The sequence below is a fragment of the Phalacrocorax aristotelis genome, chromosome 9 (assembly GCF_949628215.1).
Source record: "Phalacrocorax aristotelis chromosome 9, bGulAri2.1, whole genome shotgun sequence".
NCBI classification, from domain to species: Eukaryota; Metazoa; Chordata; class Aves; order Suliformes; family Phalacrocoracidae; genus Phalacrocorax; species Phalacrocorax aristotelis.
This window is the reverse complement of record NC_134284.1, coordinates 30,196,991-30,213,614: the sequence shown is the minus strand read 5'-3', so window position 1 is coordinate 30,213,614 and position 16,624 is coordinate 30,196,991. Positions and strand designations below refer to the sequence as shown.

The 16,624-nt window shown below is 45.5% G+C and overlaps 1 protein-coding gene across 1 annotated transcript in view; it reads left to right on the top strand.

Moving 5' to 3' along the window:
• The window catches only part of SYNE2 (spectrin repeat containing nuclear envelope protein 2), a 197,256-nt gene that overhangs the window by 163,890 nt on the left and 16,742 nt on the right, over positions 1-16,624 (top strand). Inside the window, exons 102-105 of the mRNA XM_075104124.1 lie at positions 11,050-11,212; positions 14,803-14,990; positions 15,151-15,301; positions 15,779-15,961. Coding sequence (XP_074960225.1) covers positions 11,050-11,212; positions 14,803-14,990; positions 15,151-15,301; positions 15,779-15,961 — 685 coding nt within the window. The remainder of the gene's footprint in view (positions 1-11,049; positions 11,213-14,802; positions 14,991-15,150; positions 15,302-15,778; positions 15,962-16,624) is intronic.

Genomic DNA, 16,624 nt, shown 5'->3' with positions numbered 1-16,624 from the left:
AACATGCCAGCTTCTACTTCTGATTTCTGCCAACTTTGTGCTCAGGACCAGGGTAATGAACTGAAAGGACCTGACAAAATGTGGTTTAAGCAGCTGCCTCGGTGGTCCAAGGTTATCAGGCAGCCCAGTGGGCTCAGCTGGTCCTCTTGGATTTAATACTAACGGAGGCTCAGAATATTGCAGTGTTTTGCAGCGTGGGTGCAGCACATCTCCATCACCTAATCCACCTTGCTTGGGCTTGGCTTGCAGCTCAGCTCTTCTCTGCTTATAATAAGCTGTCAAGATAAAGTCATAAATAACACCAGGCTAGACACGATAGAATCTGAGTATGGTCCAAAGAGTTTATTTTGCCCTGTTTACAACCTTTCAACTTTCCATTTTAAGATTGCTGCCTTAGTGGTGGCTTGCCACTGAGATTTGAATTCTGAAGGAATTAAATTATACTTCAGTTGACTGAAATTTCCACCTCACAGGTATGCTTAGGGGGCACGCAAGAGGAGGCTCCTCCTGTGCTTTTGGGTAGCCTCTCTTAAGCTCAGGCAATGGGGAGGAGGCAGCAGTTGTTCCGATCACAGATGTGTCACAAGTTGGGCCTCTTCATAGGGGAGCAGAGCAGAGCAAGGAGGCTGGAGGCGAGATAACCTGTGAACATGGGTTGTGATGCCCCATGCTGATAGACTGTGTCCTTCCTTTTCAATTTGCTTTTGCAAAAATTTAAAAAAAAAATTTAAGTTTTGTTGAAAGAGCACATGAGAATAGAGTGGTGGCAAAATTCATGTTGGCCTGTTGCATGAAGACATCACAATCCAGACATCCTCGCTGGATCTCAAACATCTGCCATCACCAGTTTTATTCCGTGGATAGGTGGATAGGATGGCTTGGCTCCAGGGAGTCTGTAGGGCATGGTATGGGGGCTGCGCACGCACTCCTGCCCGGCAGAAGAGAGACTGCAGTGCTGCACAACTGCTGCCGTGGCAGCATACCCAGAGAATGCCCTTTTTATTGTGCACTGCTTCATTTCTCAGGGAAGTTAAAAGGGATGGAGGAGATGCTTCGGGGTAGGACTGCCAGAGGGCCTTGGAGGGTTTGAGGCAATTGAGGTAGGAGAATGCTGTTTGGAGGGAAATTATTAATTTCAACTGGGGGGGGGGGGGGGAGGCAAACTTGTCTTGATCCTGAAAAAACTATTTGTAGGAGCTTATTTTCACAGCACCTCCGTGAAATGAGGTGGTTTTGCTCCTGGCTTTTCAGATCAGTAGCTGTAGCAAGTAAATGGAAGTGAAAATCTTCTGAGTCTTCTGGTGCCGAAACTGTGACCACTTGAAGCTTTTTTTTTTTTTGGACAAGTATTACGACTTCAGCATTTCATGGTAAACCCATCACCAGCTGTTGTCCCTCATTCGCGCTTGCGGGTGCACCACAGCCCACCGCACGGCTTCCCTGGCTCCCAGTGGCCGTCCCTCACAGGGGCAAGGACCAGATCCCATGATGTCTTCAGGGCAGGCCAAGACTTGGGCAGTAAGCAATCTACAGAGCCGTGCACTGAGTAGGAGGAGAAAGTGTACATTGAATAGCTGTGTGTTCAAAGCCAGTCCTCCATACTGGGCACTGACCTTTCTAGTAGACAAGCACTTTATGATCATGTGGTAAAAGAGTATAAAATAACCTGTATTCAGAAAGGAGCGTAGTTGAGATTTATAGCCAGTTTCAGTTCTGCAGTTTCTAGTATCTCCATGGCTGACCCTGCAACCTGAGAAACATTTTATCTTTTCTGTAGTGCAGTGTCTGGCTGCGTGATAGCAACACAAAACCAAACCAGTCTCAAGCCAATGTATCAATATAGAGTGTTCCTCCTGATAGCTTATTTCACCTTTTTAAACCACTAAACGTCCTGGGACAGATGGGCAAATTAGGTGAGCTCTCCATTTAGTCCTTGAAGTGAATCTCTTAGTTCGTGGTGACAAGCTCAGATTTGCCATATGGCTGCCCTTGCAGGGCTTAACCCTTTCTTTATGTGCCTGTGCTCAGCTTGTGAGGTGACAAAAGCTTTGCTGCATGTGCTGCAGCTGGAGGTTGACTTGGTGCAAACTTGGAAAAGTCTCAAAATGTTAATTCTCATGGTATAAAGTAACCATCAAGGCATTAGCATGCCTGGAAAAGATAACAAATGAATTTCTGTTCAGCTTGGAAGATAGTCTTACCGGGGAGGTTCTTGTGCTGAAGTCTCTGTTGATAGAGGGGGAATATGAACATACTAGCAGGCAGAAAGGGAGCGTTGTGCTGACTGTAGAATTGGACACAGAAAATCTCTTGGTTTTGTTCTCTCATCATCAGCCTCATAGCAGCATTCTGCCAAAAGAAACTGCTGCGCTCTTGCACACGCACCCAAGGGAAGGCCTGAAACAGTAGGAGAAGGAGCGCACAGGCTGCGCACAGGTGGTAGATGGCCAAAAGTCTGTGGAGCGGGACTTAACATCACCAACATGCTCTGGAGCAGCACTCCCCAGCCATGCATTAACTGGCAGGAATTCCCAAGGAACCACGTTGTGCATAGCCACGTTCCTTGGTGCCCTTCCCGGGCCCATGCACCACTGATACTAACTCCACACTTTGCTTCCCAGCCCAGCAGGGAAGCGTTTGCCTTCTGCGCTGCTGTTTGCATAGCGCCTGCTGGCAGGCTGGAGGAGCGCCCACGTGTCGCAGGAGGGTGTCTGCGCTGCCTGGCATTGAGCAAAGCGTTTGGATGGTGCTTGAGCCTTCATGAAAGCCACCAGCTTCATCAGGGGTTGCACGTGGCAGTTTTGGGTCTGCAAACTGTTCTCTACAGTAAGAAAAGTTGCATTTCTGTACCTTTGGGCATCCTGCAGCTCTTCCCACTGCTGCTAAGGTGTGGAAGGGGGATGCCACTTCTCAGCTGCTCTGGCTGTGGGCACGCTGTGATGTGTTTTGTTACTTGGTGAGTCTGGTCTGTGTTTTCAGCCTTGTGCAGAGAGGCACGTTACGTTTTTGTGTGTGTAGCAGGAACACGTTCAAATGACTGTGACCTTTAATGTGAGCATGAAAATACAGGGAAGCTAGCAAGGCCAGATGTTCCTTCTCATTCTTTTAAATGTGAATCCTTGGCAACTAGGCCTTCCCCCTGCATTCGCACGCTGCCAGCCTTCATTGCAGAATCCAGGAATATTAAATTGCCACAAGCAAAGTCAGACCCTGCCTTCCCACATCAAACTTGGGAGATTCAAGGTGTTTTCAGCTAGTTTCCTGCACACCCTGGCTGAAATTCCCAAACAGCCTGAAACTGTTCAGGTTGCAGTAAAACCAGAAGGATTTGAAGCTCTTCAGTGACACCGCCTTGTGCCGTGCAGGGGCTCCATGGAGATTTTATTAGGGAGCTCCAGTGAGCCCCTGCTCTGTGCTTCGCCTTCCTCCCCACACCCTCACTGCGGCTGGGCTGCCCCGATAGCCACTCCGGCAGCTGTGCACCCTGGCTTGGTGTAGGTATGGGGAGCAAGCAAGTTCATACCACGTTTCAGCTGCTCTATTTATTTATTTTCCTGCACCTTGCTTGCCCTTTGGCAGGGCAGGCCATCAGGCACCACATGTTTGTGTACTGTCCTACCCTGTTGCAGCTGTGGCCAGGCAGCCCTCAGTCAGTGCGGGTGCAGTCCAAGTTCAAAGGTGGTCTTAAATTGCTGCAAATCAGTATTGCATGGCAAGGGAAGCAAAATATGCTCCAGTGAGGCTGCTGGGTAAATGATACAGCCATGGTCAGCAGAATTACAGTGGTTTGTGGCAGTATCACTGTAAGATCTCATTTAATTATTTTGGTAAAATAAAAAAATAAAAAAATCTGGGCAGTTGAAATCTCACTCGCAAAGTGTCTACTTTCTTTCAGTGTTCTCTGGGCTCCCTGTCCTTTAGGGATTACGCTTCTCTTCAGTGCAAAAGCTGTGACAGAATTCATTATCGTATCAGGCAGGATGGTTGGGCTTATTTTGGTTATGCAATGTGTGCCGAGGTGTGCTGGGAGCAGGGGGAGCTGGTGGTGCAAGGGGAGTCCCCGTCTTCTGCGTGCTGTCACCATTCCCAGTGTCTGCCTGTCGAGCTGGGAGGGTTATTTCCCTGTTCTCTGTCTGAGACCTACCATTCCTAATGCATTTTTGAACCTTCCCGGACCATAATCAGGTTAAACTGTCAAGGTGATTGGGCACGATTTACCTGTGCAAATACCTAAAGCACTCTCATGGTGTGCGGTGTCTTCCCAGGCACTTTTTATCCTGCCATGTATTGAATGCGAGCGGTTGGCAAGCCAATACAGGTCTGCAGAAGATGACCTGAATACTGAAAAACCTATGATTTCAAAATCATTCCTTGCATTTTTCATGGGATTGTCATAACTTTTTTTTTTTTCTGATATTGGCTGGGTGGGGAGTGACTTTTGATCCAAGGTTCTCCGACTTCCGCCTTTTTTTCCCCCACCCCAAGATCTGTGGCAGACATAACACATAGAAATCATTACCGCGTGCTTTCCACAGATGAATGATATCATAAATGAAGATTAGGGGTTATTTTGGCCTGCGGTGTAACAGGCTACTTGCACTGGAGGCCTTCTGACTGCACTGGAAGGTTAAAGAGAGGACAGGTTAGTGTGTGGGAGATTTAATTCGTACTTAAATACCTGGGATATAATGGCAAAGGCAAGAAAGAAGAACATAGAGGAAGGGGGAAGTAAGGATACATCTGTACGCATGGTGCCTGTGCGTGGATGTGCATTTTCTCGGTTTTGGGGGTTCGCCTCAATTGACTCTGCTGCAAATCATCCGGGTCTGAGGCTCCAATCCTCTTTTGCACAAGAGATGAGCACCGCATCTACCTTTTTTGGTGCCGAAGCCTCCAACCTGCAACCTTTTTGTCGCCAGCTGCAGGCAGCCACTCAGTGTGTGCTTCTTAGCGTGCTAATTCTCTTGTGTCAGAATAAAGCTCTCATGGTTTTGTTCTGAGGAGGGATGCGGCTGTTTGCCAGGTAAAATACCGACCCAAAATGTAGGGGTTAAAACTGGGGAGAGCTATAGTGGCTCCTCAGCTCGGGGGTCTGGGAGGAGGACGGTCGAGCCTCCCCCCCGCACAGGATGCTAAAGCGGTGGAATAAATAGGGCATCTGTGGAGGAGGGGTTTCCTCTTCCATGCCTGCCGTGGTTGCACAGACGGTCCCCCTTGCAGCTTGGGATTTGCAAGCTGAGGAATGGTTTTTTCTTGCAAACCGTAAGTGCCATGTTGGTAAGCGGCTGCGGGTTGGGTGGTGGTGGGTTTTGTGGGAGCAGGCATCGCTGGCGCAGCGGGTCCGGCCGGCCTTGGGCAGCAGCGGGGGGAAGGGAACCGCAGTGTGATGCGCCAGTGGCTCCCTGCGATTCGCCTTGGGCAAGTGGATGAGTGGGAGACGCGGCACGTTAGCAGGAGGGATAGTGCTCAGGGGCCTCTGTCGCTTAAAATCAGCTGTGTTTCGGGGTTTTGCACCCAAGATAGCGGAGATCTGCAGCACCAACCTTTTGGACTTGCCGGCAGGGTAACGCGAGAAAAGCCTCCTCTGGCGCACCTGCCGCCTGCTGTGCTCGCTGTGCTAACCAACCCGTGAACACGGGGGCTTCCCATCGTTGTACCAGGGCCCAGCGCTCTGCAGAGAAACGTCCTTGCATTTTATACGAAGGCCTAAAATTTGCCTTTGACATCACCTCTCCAAATCGGATCTTTTGTCCCTCGCATGGTTAAGCTCGCCCTGCAGTGTACTGAACAAAGGTTTCCTGGGTTGTGCATCTCATTTGCCTTACCGGGTTGTAAACAATTCTGTCAGCTGGCAGGGTGATTTCAGCTCCTCTTTGGTTAAAAAGAAATTTATGTAGTATCTTTTTCTTGATGACATTTGTGCTTGTGAAGGGGAGTTTGGAATATATGTCAGGATGTTTTTAATTCCTTCAGACACAAAAATTTGAATGTTATTCATTACCTTATCTGAGCTTCCCTGTACCTTTTCCTGCAGCATTTTGACAGCTAATGCAGTGCAACTGGCAGGCATTTTGCAATTCTTTGTGTGTGTGAATACATTTCAGTCAACCTGGAAGTGCCTTCTACTGCTAGGTACTTTCTGAGTAGTTACTACAAAATATTCTGTGTATTTGTGGGGCTATCGATGATTCAGCCTGAAACAGCTTTAGGCATTTCTTTTGTAACCCATTGCTGGCAACTTCATCCGAGGGTATTAAGACCCAAATCCAATCTCAAGTATCAGGTCAGTTAGTCCTTCTGTTCACTTTTGCAGCCAGCTTTTAGTTATCATCTGTTAGTTTTGTTCTTTTTCTGCCTCTTCATTTTGGTGTAAAGATTAAGACATTTAGAAACTTGCTTTGTTTGGCTTATCCCAGGCATCTTATGCTGTGTCTAAGCGCTGTTTTGAGATAGGCCCAGCTTAAAAAGATATCCTATTGCACAGTACAAGATATGTTTGATTTTGCTGGGTTTTTTTAGATTAGTGGTGATATTTGTTGGATTTTTGTTTTAATCATTACTATTTTTTTTGCTTCTGGGGCCACGTTGAATGGTGGCAGGTAAGTTCTCATTGTGAAGTGAACTAAGGACAGGTACAACTTTTTTCAGTAAACAGTAAGTTTTGCCAGCTTGACCAAATAACTTAAGAATTAGACTTTGTAGAGAAAGAATTCAGTCAACAGTGGTGGCAGACTTTTCCACCTTCTGGGTAACTGGGAGGAGCTGATTTCCTCTGCTGCACTTGAATTTATTTTGGTGTTAATTCACTGTGTGTGGGGTGTTGGTCACCTGGATGAGGGGGGGAGCTTTTGCCCCAGGCTTGATGTGCACTGTGGCTTGTACTGTGCACCCCCACCCGGCTCCCAGGGGGCCTGTCTTTCTGGACAAATAGTCTCTTCAAGATTCATCTCAAAAGAGTTCATGAGGTTTCCTTCATGCAAAGAGCAGATAATTTGCAGGAATACTTGCAGCATGCAGAAATGCGTCTGAGAATCATTGTTGCAAATATAAGACTTTTATGGATGTAAATAGCCCATTTTATGTTTTTCTTTGAGCTGTAGCCAGAGAAATGGCAATTCCCTGTGACTTCTGTGCAAGTTCAGGGTACTCAATGAGGATGCTCAAATTTTCCATCATTCCACCTGTTGCTTCAGTGCAGAATCCTACGCTTTACCTTGGACCCTGTGCCTGCTGTCTGCAAAAGGAGCAGATCAGCCAATGTGAACATCTGGACTAGGCTACCTTCCTGTTTACATGCTGCACTAATGTGAACTTCTGTTAGGTTTTTATTCTTCTCTGGCTGCTTAGCTCAAGTTGGAGATTAATGACTTGTAGCATTAATGGTGGTTAAATGACTGACAAATGCCATATTCTAGCTAACAAACTAAATCTCTTAATTACAGTGGCGTATCTGTAGTGGCAAGTGCTAGAAAGTAAATACAAGCACGTTGTACCGCAGTGATGCCATCTTTGAGACTGTTGCTTCTAGTAACACTAGCAGATAAAACCCCACATATTTATGGTAGTATCCGTCACTTGAATTTTAGAGTGATTTCTAAGCCAAAATAATATTCTTGAATGGTTTTTTGGTAAAAAAAAAAAAAAAACAAAAAACAAAAAACACTTGGGTTCAAAAACAGTTGCTTTTTAAATGTATTGAATGTGCTGTCAGTCATAGGGACATTAATTTATAATCTAATATCCGTTGGTTTTGCTTTGGACTTCCTTGTCTATGTTCAGCTACCTGTTATCCAATATGCAAACTGAAGAAAGATGTCTTGCAACTCACGAATTTTTCTGTAGTGCATCTTCAGGATGGGAAACGGGTGGATACCGACAGAGAAGGGAGTACAGGGAAGCAGAGATGATACTGAGCAGCACAGTAAGCTGTGGTCTCAGTAGGTCAGCTGTGTGGCATCAGGTGGTCCCAACATGTGCGTCTCTTGCAAGGTGCCAGGGAGGTATTTCCAAAGCAATAATGGGGAACATCATAGAATACACAGAGAATAAATTGCCAATGGATACAACCAGGGACTGTGCAGTGATCGAGCCTTGCTTTCCTCCCAACTGGCCTGAAGTCACGCAGAGTTAATGCAACAGCATAAATGTTCAGCTCAGACTCCTCCTCACTGCTCCAGCAGTTCTTCCCTTCGGTGCTCAACACAGAGCCTGTATTGTCCCATCTCTCCAGGGAGGAGGGTTCCTGAGTCACCTGTCTTTGGTGGGCCACATGCCTTGCAGAGTCACAGGCCCTGCTGAGCATCATAACCAACTGGATCCGGGTGGACTGGTGGGGCAGAAGCAGGGGATAGGGTGGAGGAAGAATTAGGTCTACTGAGTAAATTACTGCCAGCCCATGATAGCACAAGAACACGCTGTGCAGTTACCAGAGTACAACATGTTCATTGAGTACCACTTAATAGAAGCAGGACAAGGAGCAGGAAGATTTATGTAGCAGCTGTTTGCTTGGGAGCCAGATGCCTTCTGTGCACAGAGTTGGACTTGGGAGCAGAGCTCTGAAAAGAGCTTGTTAAGGAAAGTGGGAGCAGCTAAATGTTTTTGTCATCTGCTGGCTTCCTGTCCGTCAGCTGCAGCAATGGAAAGCACTGTCAGTGTAAAGGGGCAGAAGCAGCTGCTTTGCACTTTACATCAGTATCGACGCTTTGTGGGTACAAGGCAGGAACAAGGTGGACCATGGACTTGGGCCAGACCCTTCAGGCTGGCTTGCAGGATTGCATCAACCAGACAAGACTAATTTTACATTTTGGAGAGTGCAGAATTGCTAAATACCTGCCATGAGTCCTAGTGTAGGACTGTGCTCTTCTGGCCCTCCTTGTAAAATAACTGAAAGCACTGCCTGGTCCTTTTGAGACAGGAGTTAGGGGAAGGTGCTTCCCATGCTGCTAATCTGTATGAGACCCCAGATTTGCTGGCCTTACTCTCTATGTTCACAGTAACCGATAGGACTGAACAAATCCAGCAGGATCATTCCCACATCTCTTCCAAAGTGCTTTACCTTATATCAAGTGTCTAGTTGACATGCATATCCTCTTTGATTACCTTAAGGTTCCTAATAAGATCAGTTGTTGCTTACAGAGTGGCATATTCATCATGGATTAGCTGTCCTGCGTATCTTCTGATGCTGTATCATATGCTGCAGCAGGCAACTGCAAAAGCCACTTGGTTGCAGGCAGTTTAGACCTCTGTCCTCTAAAACTCGCTAGGATAGTTTGGCAGCAGGTGGGACAGTAGGCCAGGAAACTCCTCATTTTTCTTGCAAGGAGGGGCAGGTCCTTTGCATGAAGCCAGCATCCAGGGACCCTGTCAGGGCACTTCCGTCTTGGTATAATCTGCCCGTGCCTGCACTAGGTGAGATTACATTCACCCCACCCTGCCCCAGTCCTAGCTTGCACGATGTTGGTGTTGCCAAGTACATTAGGGTTCATCTCAGACCCCTCAACAGTCCCCTGCTTTTTGGAACGTGCAGTGATTCCCTTGTACAAGCTGCCCTTCCAGTCCCAGCTGCTGGTTTTGTTTAGCTGGTGACATTTCCCAGTCATGGTGGCTTATAAATGGGAAATGTTTTGGCCTCTTCACAGTGCATACTTTAACTTTTTGCACTGCGCTTGACTTAGGTAATGAGGCTCATCAGGGTAGTTGCTAGACCAGGCAGAAACCTAGGGTTTAATTTGGAAATTTGCAGTTTAAAAATCACATGCAAGGTCCAAAAATCCATCCCAAGGCACAGGGACAGAACTAGGTGTCGGAGGGATGCAAGTGGCCAGGAGGACAGCATGGGGAAGCAGTGCTGACTAAGAAGTGGGTTCGCCCTAGGACAAGAGTGGAATAATTTTACCTGACTTTAGCATTTGGAGTGTTGATGTTTGTAGTACTGCAGCGTAGAACAATGCAGTTAATGGTGAGAAATATGTTCATTTTGGTACGGTTCATCTCATCTTGCGGTCTGGGTATTTAAGAGAGGTCTGACGGAAATCATGATCTAGATTTTTTTTTTTTTCCTTACCTACCAAGGTCTAGATGGCAAGATCCAGTATCAGCCTGAAGTCAGAAGAGATAAATGTCACCCAGGTGTTGGGCTTCTTAGTAACTTTTGTTGGGAATTGCAATAAATGAGAATTTCAAGGAAAGGTTTGAGAGCAGCAAGGTAGTTTAACAGATATTCTTCCAACACATGGGGACAAATTTGCCAAAATGTACAAACATGCTACTTGGATAATTTAAGGGGCTGGTGAGGAGTTTTGACGTGGGAAATATGCTGTAAAGGCTGGAAAGAAAGAAAATTTTGTCAGCAGTTTGAGAACTGTGCTATGAACAGCTGTAAGAAAGGTAAATCTCCAGGATTCATTTGCTTGTCAGCTGCACAACTCTCTCTAGCCATTGGATATTCTCCCTCTTCAGGATTGCTTTTTTCATTTTCACCCACCAGGAGAGTCTGGCACACTTCAGTGTGTTGTTTAGAAGAGTTTTTAATGTCGTGGTGCTGTAAGTTGTACAGTGGCCATCGTTCAGGCCTTCTCTGCTGTCAGCATCCATTTGCCCAAGGTGTCGGACCCGTTATTTGGGCAGAGTGGCACCTTGCTGATTAGGGTGGGCCTAATGATTGCTGAAGAAGACACTGAACGTAATTAACGGCAGGAAAATCGGACACCCGTTTTGGTTTAACTGCAGATGTTATGGTACAAACTCCCACTTAGACAAATGTCCAAGAGCTGACTGAAGAGCTCACTAGCAGATGAACGAGGCTACAAAAATTCACTCTGCTCATGTAGTTTCATTAAAGAATTCACACAAGACCTTCCTGCACCTGTAGAGCAGAGGCCTGCTGAGCCAGTTTAGGTAGGTTTTGACTAAAACAAGGCTCTGATTTACAGGCAACAGCTTGTGAGACAGTAAGTGCTTCATAAAGCCGTGCCTGACATCACCTTCTGCTAGCATCACTTCCACTGATTACAGATCTTTGTAACAAAATGTTCTTCCTGGTTTGCTTAGGGTGAAGAAACTGAAGGAAACATTTGCTTTTATACAGCTATTGGACAGAAACATGAGTAACCTTCGCACCTGGTTGGCCCGGATTGAGTCTGAGCTTTCCAAGCCTGTTGTTTATGACATCTGTGATGACCAAGAAATCCAGAAGAGACTGGCAGAACAGCAGGTGGGAAATAGCAGCAGCCAGAGTAAAGGAGCTAAAATGCTGCTGATTACAGTCCGTCCTGGTTTAAAATCACCTGTTTCTTTTAACGAGGCGTTCTAACTATTTGCTTTTCACGGCATGTTCCTGCCAAGATGTGCTACATGGAAAATTCCTATTTGCTTGCTGTAACTTCAGCATTTTGTTGACTTATCCCCACTTCTTCCTTCCTCCCTCCCCCCAAGGAAAACACGCAAAATACAAACAAAAGCATTTTTACGTGTGATAGTTTGCTCAGTTAAGTACAGCAGACTTCATAAGGGCTAGGCAGGGCACAGAAAGTGGGCAAGATCCATGAGGATGACTTAGGCTGACAAGATGTGAATGCTGGGTCTCCTGCAAACTGTCTGTAACAGATTTAAGTGTTGTGATTTCATGTATTGCCCTCACTAGCTTAGTTCTCTTCCCCAGCTTGCAGACAGCAGAGCAAGCTTGGCAGAGGAGGATGTTAGAGTTTTCAAGGGTAGACTTGTGCAAACATACCTTTGAGTGAGGCCTGATCCAGTGGGCAGGTGCTGGAGATCCCCTCAGGGTAGGGTGAGATGGTGCGTGAATCCTGCTGAGGTACAAATGTGAACCAACCTAGCACTGTTGGGTGTTGATTGAGTGCATGTAGGCATTTATCCGAGACAGCAGCTTACCGGGGGGATCTGTGCTAGTTTTAGGTGCTGGAGATGGCAAGGATTTGGCATAGCTGAATGTGCCAGCTATCCCAGCCAAGTGGAAGTGTAAGATGAGTTGGATAGTCCTGGAGTAAATTTCTGTCTCCAGCAGCCAGGGAAGGAAAAGGAACTTCTCCAAAGCACAGACTTGCTGGTGGAGTCAGCCGTTGCTCAAGGCTGTACTGTAAGTCTGCCCAGGTTTAAAGTGCCTCACTGGGAAGGCTGAGAATGACTATGGCTGTCATCTGCCCTTGTGTTAAAGAAGAATATTTGCTCTAAAACTGAGGATGAAGAATAAAGGCGTCAAGCATGGAAGCTTTATGGCATCTGCCTTTAAGAATACCTGAGTGTTCCTCCCATCCTTCCAATCTTCTCACTCTCTGGCTGTTGCTTTCATGTCTAAGGAAAGATCCCTGAGTGACCCAGAACCGAGGGCTGTGTTCTCTGTTGGTTGATATGGCTCTCCATCCACTCATGTCCCAGACATTGTGGGAAGGGCCAGCTCCTCTGCAACAGGAGTAGAGCTGGCTTCTACCAACTCCACTGCAGCAGTTGGTCAAACACCAGAAGCTTTGGCCCAGTGCCTCTAATGGTTTCATCGCATTGTGAATGGTCATATAAACAACAAGGAAGTATTTTCTCCCCATCCAAACCTTTTGCATTCTCAAAGGCTGGGATAAACTGCCAGGCAGAGAAGAACGTGGGCACAAAAGAATTGTGTCCAAACTAATTTATTTTTTTATGAGCATTCAAGCTTCAGCTCGCTGTAAGAGCCATCATTTGCTGCTCAGAGCTACTTACTGCTTTGTTATTTGGATTCTGTTTCAAACACAGACCTCTGGGCATCTCTAGACTCTTTCTACTATAACCTTATAGCACGCTGAGTGTGAGAAGACTCTGCTGACAAAAAAGACCACAGTAAGAAAAAAAGCCTCTTTCACTCCATACTAGTGAAACCTTTATCTGAATGCACCAAATAAAAAGATCTTTCCTGGTTTTATTCCAACAATTATTTCAGCAAGAGCAGTGTGATGGTGAGAAATACACCCTACAGGCTTCTTTTATTTGATATCCATGACTGGAAAAGCTTTACTTGTTCAGTCTTGAATAATGACAGTTAAAAGCATTGTGCATCCACAGAGATGTTTTATGGCATGCTTGTTCAATTAAAGGGTGAAGATTAAAACATGAATAATATTAATTTTAAGATTTCAAAGCTGTTTCACTAATGTGGAAGTCTAGCAGCGTGTAGTCTGGGCAATGCTGTGCAGAACTGAAGGAAAATAACCTTTTTGAGCTCGATGCATACTCCTGGACCTGTTACTTAGGTTGTTGTGTTTGTCTCACCATAATACAGTCAGGTCATTTGGAATAAGAGCTTGGAAGACAGCAAGGATTCTGCTTAGGGTTATTCCATGAACCCAGGCATGACCAAAAGTAATGAGATCGTGTCAGCAGCATTACCATAGTGCAAGTAGAGTGGATTTGTAGTCTGTGGTCCAAATTCTCATTTTCACTAATAAAGCTGTAAATCCAGTGTGATTTAATGAATTCAGAAGGGTCTCTCCAGGTACCAGTAGTGGGGTAGAGCCTGCTCTCAGATGTAGACCCTGTGTTAAAAAGACAGTGCTGCCTCTTGCTCGGAAAACAGCCGTGAATCCTTTAATAAGCTGTCAAAAATTATGCTGGGGCTGCTTCTGGCAGTCTCTCACCTATGTAAAGATTTTGGCTTCCACATCCTTTAAAGCTGTATATTACCACAAATCCAAGAAGCCAAATTTTGATCATTTGTGGCTCAGCCCTTTCAGGTACCCCTGTAACACCACTGAAGACTGCCACCGGGTGATGCTCAGCTCCTTGCAGCTTGTTGACTTCTGAGAAGATCTTTCAACTCCTTTTGTATTTACTACAAGCTGTGGCTCTTAAGGGTTTTTTTGTTTGGTTTGGTTCAGTTTTGTAAGTCTAGAGCAAAACCAATTTTGTTTCATCTGTTCACTGAAATCACTAATGCCATTTAATGGGAGTTCCTATTCACTGTTGTCAGCAAAATATTAATTTGTGTTTGTTCTAGTGTTATTCAAGCAAAAGTCTCTGTATCCTTCATTAGGAAAGCCAGAACTGGGTTGAAAGAATGGAAATGTAGTGGACGTTGTAATTTCATTAATGATTACAATTGGTAGCATTGTAGAGAGCTGCCTTTTCAATAAGAAATATTTAGATAAGGCTTTCTTTTTCTGTTATTCAATGACATTAACTCGTCCTAAAGTCATAGGTACAGAATGAGAGGCCAGAGTATGATGGAGATGCTGGCTCTGGAGAAGAAACCTGTAGTGTAGATTACACAAAGGGTCTTTGCTAGACCCTTGAAAATAGTCATTCAAAACAGGAGCTCTACAAGAGGGAATAAGAAAAGTCGTGTAACACCAGCCACTTGTGTGCTTTGTTTCTGTATGTTGTGATATCAGCCTGTATCATACAGTCACTAAAATACGTGAACTGGGCTATGTGTTCTCTGTCAAGTCTTACAGTGTAGTAAGCTGATATGAGACACTGTCATCTTGTACTGTCAAAATTAATAAGTATGTTTTTACGGTATGTGCAAGGTTTGGATTTTGAATGCCCATTAGAATTGTCCCAACTGTTAATGAGAAGACTGAGCTTTCACTGAGAAACCAAAGCTGGACAATCCCTTTTTGCATGGCAGTTCTATCCTGACCTGTCAGCCTGTCATCTGCACAGCTCATCCTGCAAGTCTGTTTCTTAAAGCTAAATAAGCTTTGCCTGACACACAAATTGCTCTTTCCCCATCCTCTGCAGCATTTTGAAAGGGTATGTCTGAAGTCTATCCGCGCATATTCTCCTCTACTCAAGCTATTCTTTTGCCAATGGCAGGACCTGCAACGAGACATAGAGCAACACACCGCAGGGGTGGAATCCGTGTTTAATATCTGTGAAGTCCTGCTACACGATTCAGATGCGTGTGCTAATGAGACAGAGTGTGACTCCATCCAGCAAACTACCAGGAGTTTGGACAGACGGTGGAGAAACATTTGTGCCATGTCTATGGAAAGGCGAATGAAGTAAGTCTCTTTTTCTTACCCCTTCTAAAGCAGCCTGTGGCGGCATTTTGAAGAAACACTGTAGCCTTTGCCACACGCTGAATTTCGAAAAAGAAAAAAAATCCAAAATTAATAGTTTAGCTTGTGATAAAAAATTTCCATTTTTTCATCTCCCACTCAGAATTGAAGAAACCTGGCGTCTGTGGCAGAGGTTTTTGGACGACTATTCTCGCTTTGAAGATTGGCTAAAATCATCTGAAAGGACAGCAGCGAAGCCTAATTCTTCAGAGGTTTTGTACACACATGCAAAGGAGGAGCTGAAGAAATTTGAGGTGAATTTTTTAACTCCACTTTTTTTATGCTCAGTAGCAGGCTGAATGGTCAGGCTGCTAAACACTTATTTTCTGTGTGAAATGCCTGAATCACTGAAAAACACCGGTTCAGCAGTGGTGGTATAGAGAACAAATAATTTGGCCAGTGTGGCTGCTAGGTATCTGGCTGAGTTATTTGTCTCCTGAATGTTTTTTTAATATGGAGAATTCTATGCTCTGAACTGAAAGATCATGCTTATAAGTTAAAGATTTGCTTTTTATAGGTGGAAGTCCTTTGTGGGCTGATTTTTTTCGTTCCTTTTCCTAATGAGTTAAGTCTGAGCAGATTATTTTGAAATATGGGACCTTCTCTGGATTTAATTTTGCAGTTGGAAGGTCTGTTGTTAAGGGGAGGGCAACATCATGTCTCTTGATGGCTTGTATCACCGATTCTTTCTCTGTCCACAAGGGAACTGAATTCCTTGATTTGCCTTGCAGGCATTCCAACGGCAAATTCATGAACGACTCACTCAGTTGGAGCTGATCAATAAACAGTACAGGCGCCTCGCCCGCGAGAACCGCACCGACTCAGCCAGCAAGTTGAAGCAGATGGTACACGAAGGCAACCAGCGCTGGGATAATCTCCAGAAACGAGTCGCTGCCATTCTGAGGAGACTCAAGGTAATTGCATGGTGGAGTTCACTTGCAAGTTTCTTAGGAATTACCCAAGGGCAAAACACATACTGGAGCAACTATCTTGTGTTGGTTTGTGGCTTGAGTTACTAGTGTAGGAGAGCAGCTCTGGAAAGGTCACCAAGTACATGGCATAAACATGTCCTTGGTAGATGGGTTCAGGGAAGAACAGTGTGCAAGTTCTGGAAGGTGTGTTGCAGGCCTTACTGCTCCTGTCCCACTCTCCTCTTACCCAGTCTTGTCATGGGTGGGTGTGTTCATGTACTTGCACCTTTCCATAAATAAGAGGCAGAGAGACAGTGCAGATATGGTTTGGAGTTTACAGTGCAGCTCTACTTTATGCCAAGTACTTTATGATTCACCTACAAGGCTTTAAACATGGAGGTGTGATGGAGAGGCATGCTGCTGTCACCAGCTCCTGCTGTGCTCTCTACCTGTCTGAGGAATGTTGTCAAAGAGTGTATTTGTGACACTTCTTTGAAGTATCCTGCTTGTTAAACCTGCCTCAGTTAAACTGGTCTCTGGGCAGATGTTCTGTGCTGTGCCCTGGGGGAAACTTTTCCACTGCCTGATTTTTAAACACAGCAGTGCTGCAAGCAATTGCCAGAACTATTATATCCCAAAAGTTAGTGGATGAGGCTGTGAGAGCGC